Consider the following 19,557-nt stretch of genomic DNA (forward strand, 5'->3'; position numbering starts at 1 on the left):
CTAATCCTCTCAACAACATCATGAGGGAGGAACTATTGAATTATTATCCCAGTTTTACAGATGAGGCTATGGAGGCACAGAGAGGTTAAGTAACTTGCTCAGGAACACACAGCTTAAATGGCTTAATGTCATGTTCCCTTTAAGATTCATGAGGGTCTCGTTGTGTCAATCTGTGAAATTTAACTCAGCATTTAGAGCACTGTATAGTGGAATAAGCTCTGCTTCTCATTATGGTCCTTGGGAAAGTCACTTTACTCCCTGCCCCTGAATTCCTGACCTAGGTAGTAAAATAAACAGTGTGGACTAAATAGTCCGTAGGGTCCCTTCTAGCTCTAAAATTCTCTGATAACATTTCATTTTCCCTTGCCATCTTGTTGATTCTTTGGTGTGCTAGGACCCTGCCTTGGAGAACCTCTCTCTGATCAGCTATGTCATTTCCTCGAGCGTGGCGAACCTGACAGTCAAGAATTTGACAAGAAACGTGACGGTTACATTAAAGCACATCCACCGGAGCCAGGTGGGAGGGGCCTGTCTGGTCTGTTCATTGACCAGAAACACCTCATGCAAACTATGCCTGTAAGACTTTGCCTGAAAAAAGTAAATTCAGCAGAACCTTAGACCCAGTTAGGGCAGTGTGTAAGACTGGAATCACATAGTCACTCCGCTGGGTTTTAGCATGCCTGATAACTGCCTTCCTAATTTCCAAGAAGGAGCAGTGTAAAAAGCAAGCTCTTACTGCCAGTTTTCAGTGCTTTATATCTGCGGCTACAGGTCTGATTCTCACCTCCAAAGAGAAAGCATCTTAGTTCAGTTCACACTGAGCATCATCTATGACCTCGCTGCTCAAAGTGTGGTTTGCAGACCTGCAGCATCAGCATCAGCATCAGCTGGGAACTTGCTAGCAATGCAGACTCTCAGGCCCCACCCCAGCCCCACTGAATCAGAATGTGCCTTTTAGCAAGGCCTCAAGGTGGTTCCTATGCACGATTGCTGAGTTTAAGTGCTGACCTATATGAGACTCACTTGCTTCTAGAGATCAGTGTAAAATAAGAACTCTCCTAAAATCAGGAATGAGATTCTGAAATTTTAAAATATCGTTTTTTTTCTAATTGCTTTCCAGTGTTTTCAGTTCTGTAAATTAATTATTTGTAGTTTATCTTTCTGTTACAGGATGACTTAACAGTGAGATGTGTATTTTGGGACTTGGGCAGAAACGGTAGGTTCCAGACATAACTTTTTCAGTCTTGAGTGGGTAGGGGAGGGGAAGCAAGGAGGGAGGAGCAGTGATTGGGGCAGTGGCTTTGCTGATGGGGCAGACGCTCTTTCTAATGCCAACAGGTGGCAGAGGAGGCTGGTCATCTGATGGCTGCTCTGTCAAAGACAGGAGGCTAAATGAAACCACCTGTACCTGCAGCCACCTTACAAGCTTCGGCGTCCTACTGGTAATATCCCCACTCTACCTGGCCTTAGATTTGGGTCTGAGGGTTAGCTGGGCATCATACCATGATGTCTAATCTGATGGATAACTTTGATAGGTCAGCAGGTTTCATGATATTGTGGCAAAGTTATAGGCCAATGAAATTACTCTTCTAATAAGCAAATGTACTCGAAGGAAAATACTTGAACATAGAAGTATTTTTTCGCACTCTATTTTTACATTTAAGTTTTTCTTTTTAAGATAGCTATAAGAGGACTAGGGAATTCAGATTAAAATGGGTAATAAAAATAGTTTGTAATGCACTTTAAAATTTTATAAAACATTTCACATAAATTATTTAATCTTCCCAACAATCCAGCAAGATAGGTAGAATAGGGAGTTGTTATTTTCATATTAATGAAGTCAGAATTAAGACTCACTTGTTAGGTAATTGTCTACAGTCATAGAACTAAGAAATATAAGAGCCAGAAGCCAAATTCATGTCTTTTGGCTTCTAGCCTGGTGCTTTTCTGGTGCACCATAATGCAGTGATCAAGTACATGGGCTTTGGAGTCAACCAGACCTGAATTTGGATCCTGGCTCCTCTACTTTGTAGCTGTGTGACCCTGGGCAAATTACCTAACCTCTCTGGGCCTCAGTTTTATTATCTTTACACAATGATAATAATTGCGCCTATGTTGTAGGTTTGTTGAACGAACTATTACTTAATTACTTAACCTTAACGAACTATTACTTAACCTTAACGAACTATTACTTAATTACTTAACCTCTCTGGGCCTCAGTTTTATTATCTTTACACGATGATAATAATTGCGCCTATCTTGTAGGTTTGTTGAACGAAATATGGACGGGTACCTGAATACCCAATAAATGTAAATTATGACTCTGTTATTTATTTTAAAATATTTGGTCTTGAAAGCAATATTTTATTTTCCAGGACTTGTCTCGAACACCCTTGCCACCGGCTCAGTTAATGGCCCTGACATTTATCACCTATATTGGTTGTGGGCTTTCATCAATTTTTTTGTCAGTTACTCTTGTAACCTACATAGCCTTTGAGTGAGTATCCACAACTGGAAACTTGGATTATATGACATAGCACCTCAATTGCCAAAGTATATTAATTAATTAAGCATGCTCCTTGGCCTAGCTTATCCTGTCCACCCATCTAGTGGGGCCACCTATATGTAAAACTTCATGGGACTTTGGTTTATATACTTCCTTCCTTCCATTAGTTTGTGCACTCACTGAAGGCAGGGGTTGTGTCTTAATCATCCTTGTACCCTAAAATGATGCCTGGTACCTAGCTGACATTAAGTGAGAAATGAAAGATGGATGCAGACCCCGAAACCCAAGAGCTTACAATGTGAAATAGACCATAGCTCCATGTACAGCACAAGAGCTGTGTTTAATATGTTAAGTTTCTAAATAATACTGAGCAAACACAAAAGATTAAATGCATTAACAGGTGTGGGGATGAAGAAGAATAAAGGGTATCAAGTGTCACTGAAAAATAGATACTCAGTGAGTGTGGCTTTGTAGGTCAAAGCAAGAATGACATTCTGAAAAAAAATAAAATAAAATAAAAGAATGACATTCCGAATGACAGCATCTCCTTCTTGGCTTATCAGAAGGGTCCCTTTGGTCACTTCTGGGGGGGATTCCAATAAATTCTGTCGGAAAAGAAATATAGGCACTTTTATTGCATTAACTAAATGAAATAATATGTAAATTCCGGGATTTAGATTTTGGACACTGATCAGGAAATGCACAAATTTACTTTTAGTGCCAAACTTAGGGTCCATCTGTGACTACAGATCTTCTAGTGGACCTTTGGAAATATGATTAATGAGACTAAATTACTATAAGGTCAACCATTACTCAGAATGATCTCACCAGATCTAATTTCACACACATAAACATGTATATGTCATCAGTTAGCTGTATTTTCCTTTGGCTGTTTCATTTAGCTATAGTTTGAACTCTTCTTTCCATGATCTCATTTTAACTACTAACATAAGATAACAGGAGAATCTGGCTTTTTGAAGATCTGAATAGAGGAGCCTATTGTATGAGAAGCAGCACAATGCTTCTAGAAGTAGTTTGGGAGAAATGGAGGTGGGTGCTCAGAAGATTCCACTACAAACTATTTGAAAGGATGGGTCAATAGTCGGCATGTATTAAAAGGTTCCACAGAAATATAAACATGAATTTTCCATATGGTTATCACAGATGATTTGGTTTTGATTTTTCCTTTGTTGTTATTGTTGGCTTTAATGCCTCCCCCCCACACATACACACCCACGCTCAAAGAGAGGAAATGTATACATATATACATTTACCAAAAAATAAAAATAAATTGCCTAGAACACAGATATGTTCACATAAACGTTGGCAGATTGTGATGCTAATTCTTTTTTTGTCCTTTTCTTTTAGAAAGATCCGGAGGGATTACCCTTCCAAAATCCTCATCCAGCTGTGTGCAGCTCTGCTGCTGCTGAATCTGGCGTTCCTCTTGGACTCATGGATTGCTTTGTATGACATAAGAGGCCTCTGCATCTCAGTGGCTATATTTCTGCATTATTTCCTCTTGGTCTCATTCACTTGGATGGGCCTGGAAGCATTCCATATGTACCTGGCCCTTGTCAAAGTGTTTAATACTTACATCCGAAAATACATCCTTAAATTCTGCATTGTTGGTTGGGGTATGTATAATTTTTGCTCACACAGTGCCTGGGTTTTCTCTGCTTTTTCCCCAGTGTTTTGATTTTTAATCAGATAGAGACACTGATGAAGCAGGTCATACTTGGCAGGTTTCTAAAACAGCTTTATCCTCCTTTTCATGTTTCACTGCCCAGAGAGCAACCTCGTCAAGTCTCTTCCTAGAACACCTGTATATTTACCCTGAATTGGTTATGACCGCAACACTCTGAGGTTAGGGCTATGAATCCTCTTCGTATCTCCAGTAACTAGAACTGGGGCTGGCACACAGAAGGTGCTCAATCAATTGAAAATATTAGCTTGGTGATAATGAGGCCAGACTGTCCGTCCCCAAGCTCCCAGCCAGCCTCACTCTGCTCTGTACCTCCCAGATTCACACATGTGCACAACAGTGTGCTCAGCAGGGCAGAGCAAGAGAACGTACAGATAAAACCTAATGTAACTTCATCACCACACCGGCCCGGTATTTCACATGATGCCACCTGTCAGTGGTGGATCACAGAGTCTTAGACGCCCCCAAGATCTTGAAGGTTTATTCATCCAACTCCCCACCAAATGTAGGAGCCTCCTGGACTTGACTTACCCTTGACTAAAGATAATTTAACCTCTGCTTGAATTTTTCTATTGTTGGGGAGCTCATTACCTTCATTAAAAAACAAAATTCAACTGAGTACATTTGAAAGATCTTACTGGCTTTATTCACAATTCATGAATCAGGCAGCATCCCGTCTAGCAGATAGAAAGGAGCTCTGAGGAGCTGTACCAAGTGAAAGACTTTTTATAGGCAGAAGGAAGCAGGAATAAGGAAGTCATTCTGGGCAATAAAGCGGGTTGGTTATTGCAAGGTTACTTTCCTTCAGGGGTGGCAGGGGTCTATCAGGCAGGTTACCTACCTAGTGCTGATAAGGTGATTTCGGATTGACTGGTTTAAGATTCCATTTCTGGGTGAGCCGAAGACTTAACTCTGTAATGGAGTTAAGTCTCAGTTTGGTGACCTGTGGCTAGCATAAGCGAATCCATTTGGGGCCTGTTGTCTCGTTTTTAATATGTTACAAGGCAGCCAATGACCATCTTCTAAAGCTCTGCAGGTCTGTTTTTCCATTAATTTCACTTGGCTCTCTGGTGGCACTTACCCAGCGGTCTTGGTTTTGCTTTCTCAGGAAAAAAAATAATAAGCTGATACCTCTTCTGCCAAAGAGTCCTTTAGATAATCTACATGTAATATATATGTATAATGCTCTATTTCTCAACGTATTTTCACACAAGTAACCCCATAAGAGACAAGTCAGTGAAGTTAGCAAGGCAGTTATTGCTAATACCAGGTGAAAAACCTGGCTCAAAGTGATGACGTGATTTACCCTAATTTCCGCAGCTCGAGAACAGCCGAGGCTGGCTTTCTAATTTCTTATGCATATCCCTTCCACTGTATTATAGCCACCATCCCTCCCAGACTCCCTTATCTTCTTCAGGCTAAATATTACTTCAGGGACTTCCCTGGCGGTCCAGTGGCTAAGACTTCGCCTTCCAATGCAGGGGGTGCAGGTTCAATCCCTGGTTGGGGAGCTAAGATCCCACATGCCTCAGGCCAAAAAAAACAAAAAACAAAAAACAGAAGTGATATTGTGACAGATTCAATAAAGACTTTAAAAATGGTCCACATCAAAACATATTTAAAAGTATATGTATATTAAATAAATAAATAAATATTCCTTCAGATATTCCCTATGCAATAGGATTGCAGACCCTTTTCCTCCCTTGTCATCCTGCTTGTTATTATATCTTTGTGAAGAGTAACAGAACAACACCTTTCTAGAAAGTCACTTATTCCCAGAAAAAGAAGTCACTGCCTCTGATCTTGGGCATGGATTCCGTCTTCTTTGTACAATCCTGAATGGTCAGATTCCCTCGTCAAGGAAAAGCTCCACACCCCCAGTGTTTTCTTTTCAGGAAGATGTCTCACTTAGGAAGTCACCATATGTCAGTGTCTCCGTAAGGTACAAATACAAAAGAATTAAATGAAATATTATGTTAGATGGTACCAGGTAGCCCAACCTGGCTGTGAGAAGGAATTGTTTTTTATTTACCAGAGCCCTGAGATTGTATGCCAGGCTGGTCTGTGAAGTGTCAGCGTGGGGTGGGGAGCGATGGCGTAGAGGGGTGAGACGGACTCCTTCCCAGCCCAAGGTCACTTTAAGCGGGGAGGAGGCTTTTCATTATGCTTCCTCTTAGCCCGAGCACCCTGAGAGAGCCAGTGAGAGAGCCAGTGTAGTGGCAGTCAACACCCCCAAATCAATCAGGTCAGGCATCTCAGTCCATCAACGGGTTCCAGATAATCAGTTGAGGGCTTTGGGGTTCATAATGAAAGATTTTCCAGAAGTTGCTGGTAACCCTAACAGGTTGATTCTTCGGTGTATATTTTGGAGTCCTTCACTTTGCCTGCCACCTGACCCTTAAAATTACATTCCAGATGGGTGTAAGTTAAGGCTAACACTACCTACCATAGCAGACAAACCCTGAAATGTCAGGAGCAGGTAATTTCTCACTCATGTGCAGTCCAGTTAGCAGAAGTGGAGCGGTCTCTGGTCTTGTGATTTTTCAGGAGCCAAACTGCTGGAGACTCTGCCTCAAGACAGGGCTTCCAAGGTTGCTCCGAATTTGGGAGAAAAGAGTAGAGAAACTCACTGGAGGTTTTTATGGGCTAGGCCAAGAAGTGGAGCAAATCACTTCTGTCCATGTTCCATTGGCCAAGACCTAGTCAAGTAGCCACATACACCTAGCTGTAAGAGAGGCTGGGAGATGGCCAGCCACGTGCCGGGAGGAAGAGAAACTGGGTTTGGTGAACAGCTCACCAGTCTCTGCTATTTCAGAAGAAAATAGAACGTGATCTCTATTCTTTCTTCTCACCACCTTTGGTTATTAGAACTGTGTGTGACTGATGTTTCCCATCTTCCAGGGGTACCAGCTGTGGTTGTGACCATTGTCCTGATTATATCTCCAGATAACTATGGACTTGGATCCTATGGGAAATTCCCCAACGGGTCACCTGATCACTTGTGAGTACAAAGCCCCCCACGGAACGTTAAGTGAACTGGAAAGCAGAATTCTCCAAGAAAATGGAGGCTCTAATCAGCATATCAACTGGCTCTCATCCTAATAAAATCCAGTAACATTTACAGCAGGCTTTGCAGTTATATATGTAATGAGATCAGCTAGTTAGAAAAGCCATGCTACTATGTGTTAAAAAAATGAATTAGGAAGTATTTCGAAAATACTTTTATAAGCCTCTGATAAAAATAAAATACCAGCTACACTATATTAGTAAAGACTCATGGAATGGAGTTACTAGGATCTAAAGGGGATAAAATCTTTTAATGTCTTCAAAGGATATTTTTTAAATACTTTCAATCACCAAGGGTCCTAAAATAAACCCTCTTGGAGTTTTTCCCCTAGATCTATAAATGGCTGTGGAGATCAGAGGTTTTATCTTTTTTTTTCCTCTTGTAATTGTAGGAAAATGTTTCAGTAAAACAATATAGATTCATTGTTATCATTTGGAACCATATTTCAGCAAAAAAAACCATGATATGTTTTCCCTGTTTTTTCCCCCCAATTCCAGTTGCTGGATCAACAGCAATGCTGTATTCTATATTACAGTTGTGGGATATTTCTGTGTGATATTTTTGCTGAATGTCAGCATGTTCATTGTGGTCCTGGTTCAACTTTGTCGAATTAAAAAGAAGAAGCAACTGGGAGCCCAGCGAAAAACCAGTATTCAAGATCTCAGGAGTGTCGCTGGCCTTACGTTTTTACTAGGAATTACTTGGGGCTTTGCCTTCTTTGCCTGGGGACCAGTTAATGTCACCTTCATGTATCTCTTTGCCATCTTTAACACCTTACAAGGTAAGCTCTACAGCACTAAATACACACTGAATGACCCAGTAGAACTGAAAAATATTGCTACTAAAAGTTAGAGTATCTGCAAAGTGGCTTACTTAGTAGCTTAAGATATAATCATTGAAAAACAGATTTAACTTTGAGAAAGGGTGCTCTGAGAGCCTTGGAAGAAAGGCTAAATTCGTTAAATTCAAGAAGTGGTCCTTTTTCCTCCTTATCCATCACTACCTCCTGGGAGGGAACAAACATATCAAGGGGAACCTACCAGGAACTGTTTCTGGGAGAGTCAATCACTCTTCCTTCACCTGGTTCCTTACCTTTTTTTCTTTTAACTTTTTTATTGAAGTAGAACATGCATACAGAAAAGTGCACATACCCATAAATGTCCCCGTGAGGTCTCACCACTCTGACCTCCTAGGTCTGTGTTTGATTTGAAGACAATGATAAATGTGAAGTCAGTGGCAGCAGCCTGGCCCAGTACTTAATCCCACCCAGTTGCTCTGCCCTGACATGCAGCAGGAAGGGCAGGCTCTGCGTGTGACCCTTGACCTCGGAGCTTCCCCTTTGTTAATGAAGCCCAGCCGCAGTCATTTGGGAACCCTCTTCCATTGTATTCTTTTTTTTTTTTCCTTTGGTCTCATTGTATTCTTTAGGAAAGCAAATTACTCATTTCTCTAGATCAGCATTATAAAAGAGTTGTCAGCTGTGATTAATTTTTTTCAATTTTTCCTTTTTTTTTTTTTTTTTTGGTTGTGTTGTGTCTTCGTTGCTGCGCACGGGCTTTCTCTAGTTGCGGCGAGCGGGGGATACTCTTCATTGCGGTGCCCGGGCTTCTCATTGCGGTGGCTTCTCTTGTTGTGGAGCACGGGCTGTAGAGTGCAGGCTCAGTAGTTGTGGCTTGCGGGCTCTAGAGCGCAGGCTCAGTAGTTGTGGCGCACGGGCTTAGTTGCTCTGTGGCATGTGGGATATTCCCAGACCAGGGCTCGAACCCGTGTCCCCTGCATTGGCAGGCAGATTCTTAACCACTGCGCCACCAGGGAAGTCCCAGCTGTGATTAATTTTTCATGGACGCACTTTGGCATTAAAAGCGGAGCAGGCTAATAAGTTTACGTTACAATAACAATCATTCGTGTCCCTTGGTTTCCTTTTACTCCAAATACTCTGTGTTGATGCCTTTTAATTGCATTCTCATCCACTCGTTTTCATCTTTTCCTGGTGGCTTTTAGCTCCCATAGCATCCTCCTGTAGTTCTTTCAGGCATATAGTTCATTAACCTGAGATTGAATTCAAATGCCTAATTTGGCTACCGGTTCTTATTTTATTTGTAGGAAGCCAGTTAATGTGCTTGCTGGTTACATACAGTTGTTCATTTTTACCTACAATGTACAGTTCCTGAACTGGTATATCCAGGTGTTGGACTACTTAGAAAAGTTTTATTTGCCAACAATGGCATGCTAAAAGTAAGAGACACTTATTTGAAAGAGAAAAAATATATGCCCAAATCACACTAATCGTAAACATGAAAGCGAGGTACCTACCGTCGCATATTTACTGTGGAAACTGAACCTGCCTCTTTTTCATTTCCCTAGAATGACTTCTCATTAGAATATGAGTGGACAGAAAGAATGTATTGTTTCATTTATCAAAGGGAACTAAAGCCTAATTCACAGGGCTTTGGGGTTGATAAAAGGAGAGATGTATACAGGTTCTGATTTGGGCCTTGGGTACCCCCATTTTGATCTCTCCCCTAATGCAACCAAGTGTAGCTGCCCAGGGTGGCAGGTGGACAAAGGTGTGCAGTACTCGAGATATCAGTCTTCAGGCTGGGCACGTGTACCTTACTAGAAGCAAACCTGATATTTTAACATGAAGGTTTTAAAGTAGATAGGTTGGGGGCCGGGGAGAAGGAGAACTCAATTCGCCCATTCATTCTGCTAATATTTGTTTGCGTTCAAAGCCTTGGGGAGTGGTAGCGAGGGGGCTGTGCGGGGAGCCCTGCGCCTGCATGCAGTGGAGGGTGGAGGCAGAGGCTGAGGTGAGGGCCTCTTCACGTCCGTAGCGTTGCCCTCTTTGTGGCCAGGACACCACTGGAGAATTTCCTCGAGCCTGTCACAGGGAGGCTGGAAGGTAGACAAGGCTATGGCTGCGGTGCCCCAGGCTTCGGAGGAAGAGGGGAAGGCCCAGGGAAGGGGTGTGGCTGTGGACTGGAGAGAAGGAGCGAGGGATGTGAGACAGAGGAGGAGATGGCATTTGACAGAACTTGGAAATCAATTACGCATATGGAGGGACGGGGAGGTAGGAGCTGTGGACTGAAATTTAAAAAGCACAGGGACTTCCCTGGTGGCTCAGTGGTTAAGACTCTGCACTCCCGATGCAGGGGCCCTGGGTTCAATCCCTGGTCAGGGAACTAGATCCCACATGCCGCAACTAAGCCCTGGTACAGCCAAATAAATAAATATTAAAAAAAAAAAAAGCACAATATGAGAGCTGTGAGTTTCAGTTTTCTTTGGGGGAATATAGTCCGGGAGACAGCCGCTCAGAAAGCTCTGAAGAACTGCTCCAAAGAGGTAAGGGGGGAGATCAGCATATGTGTGAGTTTGGAGAAGGGGTATGTACAGTCAAGCACACATCTCGGCAGAAGGTTACTGCTTGTCACGAGGCACAGATACCTTCGTTAATGCTTTTAGTGCTTTTCTAAGTGTGGGAAGATGCAAGAAACTAGGTTCATAAAATTTTCTCCTGAAAATACCTAATTATCCGAAGGCCTTTTCTACCAGTTTTCCCAGAGCACAGAGCGCCTCATGCCTGATCTCCATCCTGAAATCCTTTCAGGGTGTGTTGAATGTCAGTGACTGCAGTGGCTTATGACTCAATCCTTGTAGAGCTGGATGGCCAGCAACATTCTTTAGTTGGCAGAGCCTGGGTCTGAGCTGGCATCCTGGGTAGATGGCTCGTATTTCCAAAGATAGGGAAGGCTAATGACAGGATGTGAGAGGTGAGACAATGAGTTCAATTTTGGACATATGGAGTGATATTCTTTTTATAAGTATTCTTTTAATCTTACAAAGAGAGTCCTCCCAGGGTGCCTTTCGATAGCAAACTTTCCCAGGACTTTGGGCTTTATTTTCAGTCTGCAAAATTTCATTTTGCCTATGGCTGCCAAAGATTTTATGTTTTGTGCAGAGTAAGCTCATGACATTCAAGTCTTAGTTTGGAATTCATTGTGTTACGTTTTTCCCCCCCTCCCCATAGGATTTTTCATATTCATCTTTTACTGTGTAGCAAAAGAGAATGTCAGAAAGCAGTGGAGACGGTATCTGTGTTGTGGAAAGTTACGACTGGCTGAAAATTCTGGTAAAGATTTACCTTACTTTTTCTCCTTCTCTTAAAGCTTGAGGAAAAGATTGTATAAGTTAAGATCCAAAGCAATTAATGCCAAAGGAATATCGGATCTGGAAATCAATGAATGGAGCCTGCTCAACACGGAATATCCATTGTGAACATTAGGGGAAAAAACCTAGTGAATTAAAAACCAATTACTCACATCTGGGAACTTAGTGAGCCATAGAATTAGTGGCCTGGCTGCTGCTTGAATGAAGCAACAGTGAAATTTTTAGAATTCATTTCCTTTCGAGTGCATGCTTTCCATTTGTCCAAAGAATTTTTAATATTTACCTTCCTAACTTTTTAAGCCTTGACTCAACCTTTTTTCCACAGGTCCTGGTTGTCAGTGACTTCATTTATTTGTTATTGGGCCAGACTTTATATATAAGCCTTAGCATACATTTGGTTATTTTGAAGTTATTTTCAGCTATGCCCTGCTGGGTTATAGAGCAAATAGCTCATTTTTAAGAAAATAAGAAAAATGAAGTAGTCTTTGAAAATCTAAATTCCTTTTGCATAAATATTACCCATGAATACAGACTTCGCAGTATTGCAAAGATCTGGTTGCACAAGATTGGAAAATGGCAGTACCTGGAGTTCCATCATTTGCCTGGATTGAAGAGCCATTAGTCATAACAGCAGGTCGATTTGTGTTCTTGTGAAGACAGTCCTTGGCTCTGAAATATTACCTAATTCAGAGGATATTTATAGACACAATCAAATTAGCTTGGCCTTTAGTTCCCAGAGAACATAGGTTACTTTTAACTAGGCAGTCATTTAAAGGACGAATGTATACGATCTTAAATGAAAATACAGTTTATCACACCAACCTGTGAAATGTGGGATTCTCTGTAAGATCTGGAAGCGAGAGATCAGTTCTTAGAACGAGTTATGCTGTGACCTGTCTCCTGCATCTGAGTTTCAACATTCTGCCCTGTTTTTCTGTAATGCTTACCCTACTGTAGACTGGAGTAAAACTGCTACTAATGGTTTAAAGAAGCAGACTGTAAACCAAGGAGTCTCGAGCTCTTCAAATTCCTTACAGTCAAACAGTAACTCCACCCAGTCCAGCACGCTGCTAGTGAATAATGATTGCTCAGGACTCACCAGCGGAAACGGTACGTATGTCTCAATATAGTATTTCTCAAGCTAGTGTTTGTTGTATTAAAGCACTTTTATCCTTTAATGGCATTTTTGCTAAGCAAAGTGTATAATTACATGTATGACTAGTGGATCAAAAAGGTGGTTCCCTTATAAAAGAGAAAGTTTATTAATCCAAGTTCATTCGTTTTAGAGCAGTTTTTTTTTTTTAAGATTTAAGGGTTGTTTTTTTTTTTAAAGATTTAAGTTTTCACGATGGGAATTGATGGCGACCTAAAAGTTTTAATGTGGCAAATCCCGACTTAAGTATTGCCCGAAGACTTCAGTCCTATGCTATTTCTGTGCAAGCAGTACCTAAAATAGTCAGTAAGACTATATCAATTTTTTAGTATATCTATAATTATACACATCTTCAACGCTTTTAAACCTTCCTATTTTTTGCTTGTCATGTTTGTTCATTCTTTTCCACAGCGTGGCTGCCTTGTGACAGTGCCCAAATCCCCATGAATATATCAAATACTGAAAGATGAATTGTGACCTGTATTGGTGACTATATATGTCTCCAGTATACGTACAGATCATTGCTGCTGTGCCTCCTTTACTCATTAATTCTGACATTTCTAGCTAGAACTTCCATTACGTTTTCTTTCTTTCAAAAAGACTGGGCAGTTCATTACTCATAAAAACTTATCTGTTTCTCTCTTCTTTGGCTTCTTAATATGTCTTTTGCATTTTTATAAAAACTTAAATTCTGCTGGTATACTTTCTCCTTTCCTGGAGAGTTTGCCTTTACTTATCATTTTAGAATATTAGTTATTTGCATGACAAATTCAGATAAATTTGTGAGAAGGTTCATATACTTACCAGATCTTTTCTAGCCTCCCAAAGATGGGATGTCCTACTGGTTTGTATAGACTTTTAAGATACAAGAGGAGGGGCTTCCCTGATGGCGCAGTGGTTAAGAATCCACCTGCCAGTGCCGGGGACACGGGTTCGAGCCCTGGTCCGGGAAGATCGCACATGCCGTGGAACAACTAAGCCCGTGTGCCACAACTACTGAGCCTGTGCTCTAGAGCCCACGAGCCACAACTACTGAAGCCCGCGAGCCACAACTAGAGCCCATGCTCCGCAACAAGAGAAGCCACCACAATGAGAAGCCTGCGCAGCGTAACGAAGAGCAGCCCCTGCTTGCCACAACTAGAGAAAGCCCGTGCGCAGCAATGGAGACCCAACGCAGCCAAAAATTAATTAATTAATTTAAAAAATTGTTTTTAAATAAATAAAATACAAGAGGAGGCCTCTAAATCAAGGTTTCTCAACCTCAGCACAGTTAACATTTGGGGCTAGATAACTCTCTGTTGTGGGGCCTATTATGTGCATTTGAGAGTGTCTAGCAGCACCCCTGGTCTCCACCCACCAGGTACCAGTAGCACCCAGCTGCTCACACCCCCAGCTGTGACAACTAAAAATGTCTTCCAGTATTGTGAAATGTTCCCTGGGGAATAAAATCGCCCCACCACCCCCCCCCCCGGTTGTTGAGAACCATTGCCGTATCAGATGAGAAAGGGTTGCCATGGGGCCTTAGCTCTTTATTGTAGATACCAGAGGGAGAGCTGGGCTCTATGCCAAGTTGCTATAGCGGGAGTGACTCAGTGCAGGTCAACAGAGTAGAGGCAGTGGCAGTCAAGGCTGATTCATAAGTTAGTGGGAGAAACTGAGTTCAAAGTAGAGAAATCAGAGGTGTGAGCTGAGTCATCAAGAACCCTCAGAATCACAACATATCAGTCAAGCCTACTGCTTTGGATAGAAGTGTTTGGGGCTCTTAAAGCCAGATTTTTCCATATTCTAGAAAGAACTCAGAGACGAAGCCTCACTTGCCTAGCCTGCCAATATGTTGCCATCCTTCGGGGAATCAGACTGAATGGAGGCAGCACATTTTGCACAACTGTTTTGTTTTTTTTCGCGGTACGTGGGCCTCTCACTGTTGGGGCCTCTCCCGTTGCGGAGCACAGGCTCCGGATGCGCAGGCTCAGCGGCCATGGCTCACGGGCCCAGCCGCTCCGCGGCATGTGGGATCCTCCCGGACGGGGGCACGAACCCGTGTCCCCTGCATCGGCAGGCGGACTCTCAACCACTGCGCCACCAGGGAAGCCCCCTGCACAACTGCTTGACGTGGCTGATTTCGCACAGCTATTTTCCATGGCTGACAGTGAGGGTGGGGTACATTTTAGGCCACCAAAATGGCCACGTGTTTAATACCACATAACCTGCACATCAGGATCTGGGATGGATGACAGAAAAAGAAGCTGGAAGTTTAACGGTTTGTTTATTATACCAGGTCAAATTGTTCCTGCACAAGAATGTCCTCAAACCAAAATGTCTAAATCAGAACAGCAGCCTCAGACAGTCACTTGCCCATCTCTATGCCCAGAGATGGAGCTGAGTTAGCCACATCCATCACCTAGTGTGTGTGAATACTACATATTTCAGTTACGCCTTGGAGGCTTGGCTACTAGCAGCCATGTCAGTCAGTACACAGGGCCACAAGCTCACAGTTTGGAAGAGACATCACATGTTGACTCTTTTGCTTCTGAGCCATGTAACCTTAAGCAAAGCACTTACTTTCTGACACCTTAGTTCCATCGTCTGTGAAATGGGGATAATAATAGCACTCATCCCGTGGGGTAGTAAATGAGATAATTCTTATAAAGTTCTCAGCACTGTCATTATTAGTATAGTTATGGCATGAACTAACAGTTGGGCTTATTATTCAGCTTTCTACATTGTCTTCACATGGTGTAACGGTCAAAAAGATGTTGCCAAGGAGCTAGAGGATCTCAGCAGCTGTGCCCACCCCACCCCTGCCAACACACACACACACACACACACACACACACACACACACACAGGATCTCAGCAGCTGTGCCCACCCCACCCCTGCCAACACACACACACACACACACACACACACACACACACACACAATATTCAGGGCCTGCCTGGGGTTGGGGAGGCCCACCTGTTCCCTGGCCTGGACTCTGAGGTTGGACTCTGTCGTTTCCTCCTGGGAATCAGTCTTACCCTGATTTAGTCAGAGGGGCTGGTTTAGTGTATGAGAGATGATTTGTTTTCTTGCCAGGACTGTTGTCACTCTGGGTTTCTCTGGTACAAAGTTTTACTTTATAGGAGTCTTAGGGAACCAAGAACCTTGTGAGGGATCTCTGTTAACCTTTGGGAGAGACCAGAATATTACCTTAAGTTAAATTACACATACGCTACTACTTGAAGGCAATATATGTTCAACCAGAGTTAGGAAATGGGCCTTTTAAAATCAAAAACATTGCTTTGCTTCATATTTTGACCATTTTATTTAAAAAAAGCTGCCATAGAGAGCTGGTTTCTGAATCATTCTCCAATTTGTTTTGCTTACTTTGAGTGGTCTTAGGAAAGGAATGAAAAGTAAATAAAATATGACAATATATCAGACATATTTTTTTTTAAAAAGACATGCTCTCCATGTGCATACTTAAGAATAAAGTGACGTTTGTTTATTTTGAAAATGCTTTCCATAGGAGCAGTTCCACGTGTAGATGTATTTCTGATGTATCTGTGGGGAGGAAGGTGATCTCCACGTCTTACTCTTCCGCCATCTTCTCCTGTCCCCTGAAAATGCTTTCTGTGGATACTTCATGACGCTGATTTTGTTTTTCCTCATACAGCGAATGCTTCTACAGAGAAGAATGGTTTTTCTTTCAGTCTTCAGAATGGAGATGTGTGCCTCCATGATTTCACTGGAAAACAGCACATGTTTAATGAGAAAGAAGATTCCTGCAATGGTAAAAACCGTATCGCTCTAAGAAGGACTTCAAAGCGGGGAAGCTTACACTTTATTGAGCAAATGTGATTCCTTTTCCTAAAATCAAAGCATGTTGCCTGACAGTGTGAAAATGTCCAATCTTATTTTTTACACAATGTGAGTTGTATGAAAATCAACTAATTTTATACTCGGCAACTTCTGGAGGAGCATAAGCTAATTGAGGGCAATGGTTGCTATTGGAAGAGGAAGCCAAGACGTTATACCACGGTTCTTAGACATTTGTGATTTGGTTTCTTATCCTTCATTTTAAAAGAAGACTGGTTTTAAACAACACACTAAGAATAAGACTCGTTTTTAAAAAATCAAAGTAGTTCACTTCCAGCCCCAGTTAAAGATGCTAAGTTATCTTTGATAACATTATATAAAGCCACTGTTGACTTCAGCCTGTTGGTGAGTTTCGTTGTGCATGCCTTTGTTGTAAATAAGCTAAATTCTAGTGACCCACATGTCAAAAATCTTACTTCTCCATTTTTGGTATTTATTTTCTACTGTGTAAATTTCTTTCTTTGTAGAATCACGGTTGTGTTGTTGTGTCTAATGTGATAATTCAGAAAATCCTTGCTGATTCAGTGACCTCTAAAGCTCCTTTTGGAGATTATATGGGATGTGAAATACAGGAACTTCACTGAAATCAAGAAATAATGATGCCAGCCAGACTGGAAAAATGTAAGCAGATAGTGCCACAATTTGCTCATACAGTGCCTTGGAGTGAGTTAGAAAAAGGTGCCCCCACTGGGCAGACACAGCCCCATGGGCTCGTGATTTGGCAAACAGAATGAGGGCCATATTTTAGCCCCAGTCACCCTCTTGGGTGCACCGTTGTTCAGGGTACCACCTGTACAACCGTACATAACATCCAATACTGACACCCATCTCCTGACCTCTTCCCTAATCATCAGATTATGGAAGCTGCACCAAGATGTTTAGCTTAATACCTTGGTCACAGAGAGGGAAGGAACTGTAATCTAGACCATATGGTAGAAAAATCATGACTGAGGAAGAGATACACTGCCACTTCTCAAATCCCCAGAGCCTTTCAGAAAAGGGCAGTAGAGTAGGCTTACTTTTTAAAAGAGGTGTACATTAAAAAAATCATACTACTGTTCTTTAAAAAGCAACTGCATGGCACTTTGTTGATTGCTATGACTGGTAGGTACACTCTGGCCCAGCCAGAGCTATAATTATTTTTGTTAAAGAATTGTCTTGATGAGTGTATAGTGACAAGGGGGAGCAGCTCTTGGGAACAGTGAACTATCCTGCACTGCTATTGTTTCCATATGTATCAAACACTGATTGCTCCTAGTCATAGCGAGTCTATCTTGCTTCCTACCTACAACTGCTTGATCAGTGCCTCAAGTATGTCCTTACTAGGAACATTTCAAAAACCTTTAGTTAGGTCTTTCACTAAGGTTCCCTTGCATATATTTCAAGTGAATGTTGTATCCCAGACTAACCACAGTAATAATGTAATACACTTCTGTGAGTGCTGATTTGTCTTTGCAATATTTCTTCTCCGATTTATTTAATTGCCTTGTATTTATACGTTAAAATTGACAAAAATGTTAAAATTGCCAAAATAAATTTGCAGTTAAGTCCTTTAAGTTTGAGAACTTTCACAAAAGGAAAACGTTTGTGATCTCTTTCCCTGGTGGTGGAGCTTGCAAGCGGTAGGACCACCCTGATGAAGGCAACTCGACAGTAGCATCCTTTGGCAGGCAGCAGGCACGCTGTGACCGTGAAGTCAGAGCAGGGATTGTCCTACCTCCCGAGATTGCTTTCTGAGGTCTCTTTTTCATTTTCCTCTTGCTCTTTCAAGATTATCTCTTTAACGCACGTTGACATTGACTCACACAAGCCCCAGATTTGGATCTCCTCCAAGTGTCTGCTTCCTCAGCATCAAACAGTAGGATTTCAAGAAGGTGAGGATCGGAATTGGGGTTTCTGGGGAGCTGATTAGCATATAGGAGCCACATATGGGGAAAGCTGGCCTCAACTCCACAAGAGGTCTCTGAGCAATCTCTCCTTCCACGATGCTCAGTTGCCTCAAAGATGTTGAGTACTAATTTGATGAGAGAGGTGGTAAGATACTCTAGATTTGGGGGTGAGATATCAGAAACCAAATCTCCCAAAGCAGATTATGTAAACAAAGTGTACACAAAAGGATACACAATGTCTGACAACCTTTAGGTTCTGCCCCCCACCCCTTATTTTTCCTATTGTGTTTTGTGTCTGGCTACAGTCCTTAAGCCAAATTCTCATCTGTATTTTTACTTCAGACAGATAAGGGGCAGGACAGAGAGAATGTTCCTGAGAAGCATCCTCCTTTGGCTTTCAAATTAGTCCCACAATCTGAGATTCTACTGAAGGACACAAAGGTGGTGGCAATATGCGGAGGCAAGGAGTATCACAACAGTGGCCAGTATTTGAAGGAGTATTTTCTCAGAACATTCGAGAATTTTTTTTTGTTTGTTTTGTTTTCCCCCCAAAACACTGCATTCATTAATCCCACAAAGTAACTCTGTTAACTTCAATGAACAGCATCATGATTGTTCTCAGTAAAAAGGGTGAAATGTCTTCATTGGAGATACTGGGTTGTGTCTAACGAGGTCACCTAGGAGGCAGGTTAGTTTGTTGAAGGTCATTTCCACAAAGAGCTAATTTACTGAACAAGCAATTTATCAAATGGACTAGCGCGTTGTCACTTTGTCTCCATAAGAGAATTTTAAGGACTATTGAGTTTGTCTCTGCTTCAGCTCCTTGCTACTGCGGTTGCAGTCTGAAGGACAGACAGGAGAAAGACAAGACTGAGTGGACATAAGAACATCATCTTGAACGGGAAGACTTCTTAGCAGTATATTCTTTTTTCTTTTCACCTCAGTCTCTAGGTACAGCATCAAAAAGTTGGGGTGGGGCTTCCCTGGTGGCACAGTAGTTGAGAGTCTGCCTGTCGATGCAGGGGACACGGGTTTGTGCCCTGGTCCGGGAAGATCCCACATGCCGCGGAGCAGCTGGGCCCGTGAGCCATGGCCGCTGAGCCTGCACGTCCGGAGCCTGTGCTCCGCAATGGGAGAGGCCACAACAGTGAGAGGCCCGCATACCGCAAAAAAAAAAAAAAAAGTTGGGGTGGACAAAAATTGAACGC

The 19,557-nt window shown here is 42.2% G+C and overlaps 1 protein-coding gene across 16 annotated transcripts in view; it reads left to right on the forward strand.

The window, feature by feature from the left end:
• The window catches only part of ADGRG2 (adhesion G protein-coupled receptor G2), a 110,665-nt gene extending 92,682 nt beyond the window's left edge, over positions 1 to 17,983 (forward strand). For all 16 annotated transcript variants that reach the window (XM_060086343.1, XM_060086355.1, XM_060086339.1 and 13 more), the window contains 10 exons: positions 395 to 517; positions 1,171 to 1,216; positions 1,339 to 1,442; positions 2,376 to 2,497; positions 3,875 to 4,143; positions 7,113 to 7,212; positions 7,776 to 8,059; positions 11,306 to 11,407; positions 12,403 to 12,555; positions 16,258 to 17,983. In XM_060086343.1, coding sequence (XP_059942326.1) covers positions 395 to 517; positions 1,171 to 1,216; positions 1,339 to 1,442; positions 2,376 to 2,497; positions 3,875 to 4,143; positions 7,113 to 7,212; positions 7,776 to 8,059; positions 11,306 to 11,407; positions 12,403 to 12,555; positions 16,258 to 16,442 — 1,488 coding nt within the window. In that variant the 3' untranslated portion in view covers positions 16,443 to 17,983. The remainder of the gene's footprint in view (positions 1 to 394; positions 518 to 1,170; positions 1,217 to 1,338; positions 1,443 to 2,375; positions 2,498 to 3,874; positions 4,144 to 7,112; positions 7,213 to 7,775; positions 8,060 to 11,305; positions 11,408 to 12,402; positions 12,556 to 16,257) is intronic.
• The last annotated feature ends 1,574 nt before the right edge of the window (positions 17,984 to 19,557 follow it).

The sequence above is a fragment of the Mesoplodon densirostris genome, chromosome X (assembly GCF_025265405.1).
Source record: "Mesoplodon densirostris isolate mMesDen1 chromosome X, mMesDen1 primary haplotype, whole genome shotgun sequence".
NCBI lineage: Eukaryota > Metazoa > Chordata > Mammalia > Artiodactyla > Ziphiidae > Mesoplodon > Mesoplodon densirostris.